Source organism: Silurus aristotelis (assembly GCF_946808225.1).
Source record: "Silurus aristotelis genome assembly, chromosome: 9".
Lineage (NCBI taxonomy): Eukaryota > Metazoa > Chordata > Actinopteri > Siluriformes > Siluridae > Silurus > Silurus aristotelis.
This window is the reverse complement of record NC_139582.1, coordinates 1222125-1233109: the sequence shown is the minus strand read 5'-3', so window position 1 is coordinate 1233109 and position 10985 is coordinate 1222125. Positions and strand designations below refer to the sequence as shown.

At 40.1% G+C, this 10985-nt stretch overlaps 1 protein-coding gene across 1 annotated transcript in view; it reads left to right on the top strand.

Annotated features, from left to right (window-relative positions):
- The window catches only part of cdh16 (cadherin 16, KSP-cadherin), a 55030-nt gene that overhangs the window by 11145 nt on the left and 32900 nt on the right, over positions 1–10985 (top strand). The window contains 4 exon segments of the mRNA XM_083550168.1: positions 6231–6356; positions 6728–6878; positions 7227–7439; positions 8394–8470. Coding sequence (XP_083406294.1) covers positions 6231–6356; positions 6728–6878; positions 7227–7439; positions 8394–8470 — 567 coding nt within the window.

Sequence of the window (10985 nt, the reverse complement as noted above, 5' to 3'; positions counted from 1 at the left end):
ATATCCTAACGATGCTATAAAGCTTGGGTCTGAAATGATACAGCACTCATGGAGCACAAAGATTTAAGGGCCTTGCTTAAGGGCCCTAAAGACAAAGCATCTTGGCAATACCAGGGCTTGAACCCCTGACCTTCAGATCAGTAACCCAGAGCCTTAACGACGGAGCAACATGTGGCTACTAACATTTACAGCATTTTTACTTACAATTATCTCATTCATACAGCTGCGCAGTTGATGGTTAAGGGCCTTGCTTAAGGGCCCATCAGTGACAGCTTGGAAATGGTAGGATTTGAACTCACAACCTTCTGATCAGAAATCCAACAAACTTCTGCTCATTTTCCCCTCAGAGTTTTCTTTCACAGTCTCTGCCCTTCACATCTCAGACGCCCGGCTCTCTGTACAGCCTGATCTTGAACTTGGTATCAACATGTTCTGTCTCAGCACAAAGATGGAAAGAAAAAGTAACACGGGGGAAACCGAGCCAGAAAGAAAAAAGACAGCGTGGGTTCCTGGTCCTCAGCACTATGGATCTTGTCTTTTGTTTCCATAAAATTTTAATTGGCTGGAAAAAAGTACGCAGCACTTTGCAGATCTCACCACAGTGGAAAGGATGAGAGAAAGCTCAGCTAGAGGTCCCGTTAAACAACGTCAGGAGGAGTTCATGTGAGGGAAATGAGGTAGTGTTCAAAGAAATGGCTGCTTTGTTTACTTATAGTCCTCCATCCCTCCCTCCTGACTGCTCACCTTCTTTTCTTCTTCCTGTTTGGTTCCTTTGTCCCAGACACACCAATGCAGTGGAAAAACGATCAGATTAAATTTATTGGTTTATAGCAGAGTTTATTTATGTAGTGAAAATAAGAACTGACTGATACTGGCCGATTGTTCTGTGCTGTGCTTTAGGCTTCTACATATTTTCTAAAATATTGCAGGAAACACTGTCTGAAGAGGAAGAGCTTTAAATGCACAGTGTAGTAGCTTTAATAAGTATCAAAAGAACTTTAAAGTAAAGGGAGTGAATGTATGTGGACACTTGTGCATGTGAGGATGGACGATGGTTGTGTACGTATCTGATAGAGGTGTAACGATACACGTATTTCTACCAAACCGTTTCACTACAGGGCTTTCAGTACGGTGCACATGTGTAACGAATGCCATCCTTTTCACGTGTGGAACATCGTTACAATCTGAGTTCACTCAGGAATGTATTAAGTGGCGGACCGAAAGTTTGTTTATACTCTGCCTCGCACTTTGAGCGTATTTAAAAAAAATAATTACTATTAAACTTATGCATTGCCAGAGGTATAACAAAAAGACACTAAAGTTAGCGCAGTGTCACTGTGGCTACTCACTCCGTACTGAAAATATGATTTGTAGTGCGCATGCGTGAAATTGCGACCACTTCCTGGTCATCGCTAACGCTAGCAATATGGATTGTTTTTGCGTTTTATGTCCAGCTTCAAAAATATCTCTTAAAAGGAGAAAATCCTGACAATTCCGCATATCGAGGGAGTGAATGAATGACAGATGGTAGAAATAAAGACATTTGTTAAAGTCTGCTAAAATAAATAGAACAATTAAGTAGAACATATCTTCAGAAAATTAAATAGTAAATAAAAAACACACATCTGTATTACACAAATGGGGTGTAACAAATTAAAACTATTTAATTAAATGTTTCCATTTATTTAATTTTATTTAATCAATTCAATCTGTGCCACTTTAATCAATTACTCAAATTAATGTAATAAAAACATGCATTGCATTAATTTAATTTATTGCATTTTATTTTGTATAAAATATCAAATATTTTATATATTAGTTAACAAATCAGATATTTTATTAAGAATTTATAATAAATTTTTTTTATGTAAACCAGGGTACATACCGAACCGTGAATTTTGTGTACAGTTACACCCGTAATATATACTGTACTGTGTGTGCATGTAAAAAAAGGAAAAAGAGAAAGTGTGTGTGTGTGTGTGTGTGTGTGTGTGTGTGTTATTTCTCTGAAATAAAGACACCATAAAAAGGTTTTATCACGTTGGAAAGTGTTCTGTGTGCATGTGTGTGTACATGTCAAAACACTGTCAGGATTTTATAAATCGTGCATTTGAAAAGCCTCTGCCTACTGTTTTGGGTGCTGAGATGTTCATGTGGGTGGTGGGAATCACAACTTCTACGACTTGTAATGCTGAAAGACTAATGCTTTTCTTTGCATGGCAGTTGGCCAATACCCACACACACACACACAGACACACACACACAGACACACACACACACACACACACACACACACACACTCTCTCTCTCTCTCTCTCTCTCTCTCTCTCTCTCTCTCTCTCTCTCTCTCTCTCACTTTGACTGTAAATGTTCTTATTTTGAAATACAAAATATACACAAGTATTGGGACATCTGATTTTTCCAGCCATATGAGCTTCTTCTCCAAACTGTTACCCCAAAGTTGAATTTGGCCTTCACTTGGACTAGGAGACCCAAACCTGTTTCAGCATGACACTTCTCTTGTACACATGTAGTAGATATCAGCACAGAAGCATGACCACACAGGGACCAGATGGAGTTTATTTCCTGTTAAGAAGAGCAGTAAAAGGCATAATGTGTAAAACCACACAGAAGACCTGCTCTCTCACTCCCTTCTTCTCATTTGCATATTCACAAAGAGTGACCTTATTTTTTACTATTTTTAAGTAGTGGGGAAAAAAAGGTTTTAGGGTTTATGATCATTTTAATAATCAACCAATCAATTAGTGTTTGAGTCATTAATATTGTTCTAATAACAGGTTGGTGTGTTCTGTGTAATATCAGAGTATTTTCACATAAACTCAGGTGAAAAATTATTATAGGAAAATTATAGTTATAATAAATCATAGGCTTTTGGATGCTTAAATACATTTGAAGGCAAAAACGTTTGTACTTTTACTCAAGTAATATTTTAAAGGGACATTTTGACTTGTACAGGAGTCACATTTCACCGAGTGTCTCTACTGTAACTCAAATACAGGGTTTGTGTTAGAGACCTGCAGGGGACGGATTTCCCCCCGTGCTGGAAGATAAAGAGAGAGAAAGAGGCAAACGTTCACCTTTCTTTATTTTCTTTCGTTTTCACTTTCTCTCTTTAGCGCCCGCCCGAGTTTCCTTGCGGAACTGCACGCCTTTTCTTAGCGTCCGTCTGAGTGCACGCGCTGGCCCGCACGTCTTTCTCACGTCTTTCTCTGGTCACCGTCCCGCGACTCTTCCGCCCGTCTCTCCTGGTGCCTCTCCTCTTTACTGTCGCCGGACTGAAACAGAGCGCACTGATTAGTCTCATCAGCTGCAGGTGTTTCTTACCGTTTGTTCCCTCCACCTCCACCTTCACCTCCACTCGCTCACCTCTGGCACAATCAAAAGGCTCCACACACAGCCAGCTCCATGAAGACCTGCTGGAAATGGGTTGGAGTGGAAAACCTTTGGGTGTCTGCTATGGAACTTTAAACTCAAACCTGTTAAACAAACCAAGTGTACAGTTTATTAGGTATAACTACACTATGTGGACAAAAGTTTGTGGACACCTGAACATAATTTGTGCACAGGGTCATTGTCATGTTGGAACAGGTTTGGGTCTTCTAGTTGAAGCGAAGTGAAAATGTTATGCTCCAGCATCCAGAGATGTCCTGTACAATTGTGTGCCTCCAAAGTTGTTGGAACAGTTTGGGGAAGAACCAATTCTGGATGGAAATAATAATAATTTTTTTTTTGCTTTTTACCTCTAAATAATTAAATAAATACATGTGAAAGGAACAATAATAAATGTCCTGTTTTCTTAAATGGGTTGGAGTGGAAGATCTCCATCTATAATCCCTACTGAACACTTATGGGATGAATGTAAACTTTGATTGCACCCCAGGCCTCCTCATCTCACCTACATCAGTACTGGAGGAGTGCAGCATATTATAATGGTAAATTGGAACTAACTGTTGAATGTGATGTTCAGGAAGAAGAACATAGCAATCTTAAGGTCTGGTGTCCACAAAAATATTGTATGTTCACAATAGGTTTGATACTCCTGCAGCTTTTCTGAGGGATGCCCTTTGCTCCTCACCTGCTCCTTCACATTTCTATCAGCATTATCCAGATTCTTAAATGTCACATCATGGCATATCAGAACATCCTTTCCGAAGCCTTCCTAGAAAGCTCCATCCCCTGACTGAGAGTCATGCTCAAATGCTAGATCCTCATCCACTAAGAGCAGCTAAATTAAGACCAGAGTTTGAAGTTTATCTCCATCGGTGCATCACTGCTCACTTCATAAAGCTTGCACTTCAAAGACCCGCTTTATCAGACTCTACCCTGCCACAAAAGTTAATCATTTGTATGGACAACCCGAAGCCTGGAAACTAAACAGATGACATCACGTTTGTTGTAGAGCTCCATTTTAAGAACGCAGAACAGCTTGTTAATCTCCTCGAAAACAAAGCTGCCCTGCTGCAAAGCTCTGCAAATGTGTGCAGAGACGTGGAAAGAGAAATTGGCTGGCATGTGCAGTGCACACAGAAGGAGACAGGACGCTCGTGGAGCCATCTCCATAACAAACGGAGAAGGTGCAGGACCACGGTGGATGTGCACGTGGTAGTCACGCTTAGCTTTAAAACTCCTCTCCTAATTCGGTGCTTTTTCACACCCCGTCCATCATCGGCTGTCACTCTTTTTTCCCAGCAGAGTGGAAAATCCCTCTGCAGTCGGAGCAACAGCTTTGTTTTGGCAACGGCTGACCTCATTACACTCTCCAGTAACACTGCTCGACTCCTCCTCACCGCTTCAGGGCCTCTGCTAAACTTCATATAAACATGATCTCTGTAGCACTGCTCCATGTGGGTGAAGCTTTTGTTTGTGGATTTTGTTCTTCTGAGCACGCTAATGCTTTCTGATACTCGTTGAATATGATCTATCTATCTAGAGGGTTTTATGGTTTCTGAGAGACACGTGCATGTTCCTTTTGTTTGTATGCAACAAACTCAGTAATGTAACGCACTAAAGATCCATTTTGACCAAACGATCTATAAATGTCCAGAACTTTACTCTCATTGAAAAATCCTTCCTCAGCATGAAGAACAGCTTTACACACTCTCAGCATCCAGACAGTTTGTTTTTTCCAAACATTTAGCTAAAAGACTTCGCTGTGCCTCTTGTAAAACTCACCAAATATGTTCTTCACTAGTTGTAGGTTTTCTTGTTCATCTCAGAGCAGTTCAGTAGGATTGAGGTGCAGTATCTGGGCAGGTCGATTCCATGACAGATAAACACTCCAGACGTCTGTCTGCTCTCTAAATAACTCTTTCTAAATTAGAGTTCGGACGTATTCGTCGCTTCGCCTCATCGTCTTGTTGTACGGTGAAGTCGCTTCCGATGAGCCGCAGTCCAGACGGAACTGCATGGTGATGAAGTCTGGAATGGGAGCCATGTTGGTTCCATTCACTATCTGGAACTTTCCCTGCTCTTAAAAACAACCCCAAACCATTAATCTTCCACCTCCATGTAGGGGTGAGGGAGTCTGATCACATCTTCTCCCCTGTTCTTCAGCTTACACATGTTCTTCTGGTAGAGACACAAATGTGCCATTCGGACTCCATAGAAGTTTTTATGTTTTTGCCTTTTACAGAGTTTGTCACATAGAAACTGAAGAAACATTCACATGTTTCTCAAAAGCCATTAAAGACTCTGTGTTTCCAGACTTGCAACAGGCTCTTAATGTAAATACTGAAGAATTAATATCCTCTTCAGTAAAACAGTTCTGGACTGATGGCACATAATCTGGTCTCATTTCCTTAACTCAGACTTTTTTCAGTTTAGCAACAAATGGATAACTGGCTTAGCCGACACACACACACACACACACACACACACACACACACACACACACACACACACACACACACACACACACACACACGAACTCCTGCAGGTTGACTGGTCGCTCTGTGCTTTCAGACATTTGGTTTTTGTCCAAATTTCCAGCTACAGTGTGCAGACCATTTTAAATGTCAGCTTGCTTTCTGTAGACTACACTTTCCAAAACATTTCTCTCAGTCGAATTAGTTCTTCAAAAGTGTTCAATCATGATCATTTTGATCTTCTGCAACATCAGATTTAAGAAAAGAATGTGCTTTTGCATTCATCTGAATGTGTGTGTGTGTGTTTGTGTGTGTGTGTGTGTGTTTGTGTGTGTGTGCCTTCAGGTGAAATGGAGTGGGAGTTTGGTAGAGTACAGCCTGGAGGGGGAGTTTCCAGAGATGCTTTTCACCATCAGTAGAGAAGGAGTCATCTACCTGAACGCACCTCTGGACCGAGAAACCCAAGATCAGGTGAAAAGGACAAATGCTACAAAAACGCTCACAAAATCCTTTCAGTTTATTTGTGAAGATCCAAGATTTTAAAAATAGTTATATTCCAGTGGTGGACGAAGTATGTAGTTACAGCCGAGATTCACTCAGTAAAACTTTCACCTGAGTAAAAGTACAAAAGTATTTGCCTTTAAATGTACTTAAGTATCCAAAGTACTATGATTTATTATGGCTTCAATGTTCCTTTAATCAGCTCAGGTTATATGAGTTCGAACGGCAGCCCCGTTAAAGAACCGTCATTCTTTGAACAACACACCCTGCTAAGCTCTGTGCTCAGCCTGGATTCTCACTCATTTGGCAGATAATTAAACGCAAATATGTTTGTGTCTCAGTTCCTGATCAGTATAGTAGCAGAGAGACCAGATGGCAGGAAGATCGCAAAACCTGTCGAGCTCAGGGTCATGGTGGGAGATGCAAATGACAACAGACCGACCTTCCCACAGATGCAGTACCACACTGTTGTCAAAGAACTCGCACAGAAAGGTTTCTTTCTTACACACACACACACACACACACACACACACACACACACACACACACACACACACACACACTGTCATGCAGCCAATTAATCATCACAGTATGATTACACACACTGGGAGACACTAACGGTGTATGAGTAATTAATTAGATGTCTGTGATCATTTCATTCATTTGTACAATGTATGACAATTATTACAGAATTAATCTCTAATTACTGTAAAATCTAATTAAACTAAATACAACTGATATTTTAGAGGGAATTTGCTGATCAAACATTTACATTTATAGATGTTCCTGTAGGCTGCATGGATTTTGCCCCTCCTCATTATATTTCTAAATGCCCAACAGGAACTGAGATTCTCACAGTTCAGGCGGCCGATAACGACGACCCCAAGACGGATAATGTGCGGATCTTCTACCGGTTGGCAGGGCAGGTGCCAGAAAGCCCACGCCAACTTTTCCGTGTGGACCGAGATTTGGGGGTGATCACAGTACAAACCGACAGCATGGAGGGCACGGCACCACAATACACACTCACAATCATCGCTGAGGATGCTAAAGGTTGGTCACGCACCTCTCATAATCAGCCATCAAGAAGAAGAACATGTTTATTTGTCACATTACAGTACAATCAGGTGTGGTCTCTCTGCCTGTCAGTCCTAATAAATCAGGTGTGGTCTCTCTGCCTGTCAGTCCCAATGAAGTAGGTGTGGTCTTTCTGCCCATCAGTTCTAATAAATGAGGTGTGATCTCTCTGCCTTTCAGTCATAATAAATCAGGTGTGGTCTCTCTGCCTGTCAGTCCTATTGAAGTGGGTGTGGTCTTTCTGCCTGATAGTCCTGATAAATGAGGTGTGGTCTCTCTGCCTGTCATTTTAATTAAAGTAGATGTGGCTTTCTCTGTTCTTCATGCTGAAGGTACATGTAGTCCACCATTTCTTAAAGCTAATACATATTTTCTGGTTTTTAAAATACCAAAAGCAATTTTATGCCATAATTTGCATTATTGTGTTTATTATGAACTACTAATAGTTTTTTAAATACTCTGTATCATTGATCATGTATTGAGACACACAGTGACATTTCACATAGAAAGATGTACACGTTGTTCGTTTCAGAAAAACTCTGTGCCAAGCGACACAAAATGTCCTGTTTTTGGCCTTAATCATAAATCATGTTGAATATGACTCAGTGAAACACCATGTGTACAAGACAAGGTGTTGAGAAGAAACATCACAGTCCAGATGTCCTTGTTGGCATTTATACTATATTATAACTCAATTAATTTTTAGATGAGAATTTTTCTCACACACACATGAACTATATGTGTTTGTGTACAGTGACAGTGTGATATGTGAGATGTCATTTTTGACAGGTGGTCAGGAGGGAAATTGATACATGACCCACATCACACAACATTTGAATGATTGTTCATTGCATTCCATGCTGTTGGTTATAAAATGTTACAGTACCAATGTAATGACGTGACCTTGAGTCACGTCTTTTTTTTCTGCAGGACTGAACAGCTCCTGCACAGTGATAGTTAAAGTTCTGGATGAGAACAACAACCCACCTGTCTTCTCTCAGCATGAGGTATGTGCACAGCTGTATGTGTGTGTTTATATGTGAGGTCTTGTGAGAATGAGTATAATTCTGTGTGATGGTGTAATGTGAGGTCTCTCTTCCTGTCAGCTTTAATAAAACAGGTGTGGTCTCTCTGCCTGTCAGGTCTAATAAAGTAGGCGTGGTTTCTCTGCCTGTCAGTCCTCATAAAGTAGGTGTGGTCTCTCTGCCTGTCAGTCCTCATAAAGTAGGTGTGGTTTCTTTGCCTGTCAGTCCTCATAAAGGTGTGGTTTCTTTGCCTGTCAGTCCTCATAAAGTAGGTGTGGTTTCTTTGCCTGTCAGTCCTCATAAAGTAGGTGTGGTCTCTCTGCCTGTCAATCCTCATAAAGTAGGTGTGGTTTCTTTGCCTGTCAGTCCTCATAAAGTAGGCATGGTTTCTCTGCCTGTCAGTCCTCATAAAGTAGGCATGGTCTCTCTGCCTGTCAGTTCTCATAAAGTAGGTGTGGTCTCCTTGCCTGTCAGTTCTCATAAAGTAGGTGTGGTCTCCTTGCCTGTCAGTCCTCATAAAGTAGGTGTGGTCTCTTTGCCTGTCAGTCCTCATAAAGTAGGCATGGTTTCTCTGCCTGTCAGTCCTCATAAAGTAGGCATGGTTTCTCTGCCTGTCAGTCCTCATAAAGTAGGTGTGGTCTCTCTGCCTGTCAGTTCTCATAAAGTAGGTGTGGTCTCTTTGCCTGTCAGTCCTCATAAAGTAGGTGTGGTCTCTCTGCCTGTCAGTCCTCATAAAGTAGGTGTGGTCTCTCTGCCTGTCAGTCCTCATAAAGTAGGTGTGGTCTCTCTGCCTGTCAGTGCTAATAAAGTAGGGGTGGTCTCTCTGCCTGTCAGCCCTCATAAAGTAGGTGTGGTTTCTCTGCCTGCCAGTCCTCATAAAGTAGGTGTGGTCTCTCTGCCTGTCAGTTCTCATAAAGTAGGTGTGGTCTCTCTGCCTGTCAGTCTTAATGAAATGTATAGCATTTATGTTCGAAGGTTGAGTGTAAAAGTCTTTTGTACATTGTTACTGATGTGTGTATTTTGATCTTTGTTTAAGTCTCACTATTGGATTTGGAGGTGTATGTATATTTCTCTGCTCCGGTCTGGCAGATGCTGATTTGATTTACTGATGTGAGTGAGATAAAGATTTTCCAGGGGAATTTAAAAATTAATCTCAGGCTTATAGGAAAGGGTTGATATTGCAGAGGGTTTTTCCTGCTCAGTGTTTCAGCTGGATAGTGTTCTTAAAGATAATCACATTCAACTCAGGGAAGGCCAAGAGCAAGTTTATAGCAACCCAATAACATGCATCCTGTAGTCAATATTGCAGTTAGAAAAACCCTCTAAATATAGGCACATTCCAAAAGATTAAAGGAAGAAAGAAAGAAAGAAAGAAAGAAAGAAAGAAAGAAAGAAAGAAAGAAAGAAAGAAAGAAAGAAAGAAAGAAAGAAAGAAAGAAAAATGAAAGAAAGAAGTAAGTAGGGACATTAGGAGGATAAAAAGAACAAAAGAAAGATAAATGAAGAGAGTGATGGGGTGAAATTGGAGAATGATGGAGAGATAGATGGAGTGAAATGAGAGAGATAGAGTTTTTATTGTGAAAGAATTTCTCGTAGACATGAATGATTCAGGGAGATAAAGGAAAAATATATTGTGTTATTTATAGAAAAACAGAAAGAGTGATAGAGTTATGCAGGAAAATTGATAGAAGGAAACATCTAGAGAATGAAATATTGAAAGATAGACCTGATGAAGGTAATGATAAATAAAAAAGGAGTGTGCTATAGTAGAAAGATGGATAAAGTGGGTGAATAGATAGATAGATAGATAGATAGATAGATAGATAGATAGATAGATAGATAGATAGATAGATAGATAGATAGATAGATAGATAGATAGATAGATAGATAGATAGATAGATGTAATCCCTAATAATCACTAATTATTAATTAAATTATTTTACTTTTGACCAAAATTCCAGATAGATATCATAATGTTTTCCATCATATAAAGCAAATAAATTTTTCCATCTTTCAGAGGATTCCCCATCCTGGTCGTGTCTCTCAGGAAATCTTTTTAGATCGCTATTCCTGGGGCGATCTTCTATAAAAAGCCCACCTTTCTTCATTTTTGTTGTGTTATGTGGAAAACCCCTATCCATGCTCTTGCCCACGCTGTGTGAATAACACAGGAGTGAAGAGATGGATGTGGGTGTCTTTAAAAAAGAGCAATAACAGAAAAACAACAGCTCTGAAAGAACAATATTATTTTTAGGAACACAATAGAGTTCTTCCTTCACCAAATTCTGTACGTTTTTATGAAAAAAAAACCGTACGTATAGAAAATGAAATGCATCTGTAATTATGGGCAACTGCTCTTAAAGGCAGGTGACTAAATGTAGACTTTTATTTGGGGGCCTTTTGGGTGTATTGACCTTGAAAAGAACATGTTTATTCTGTAGTGATCTAAATGAAATAGTATAGAAAAGCATAAAATATTTATATATGTGCAAGAATG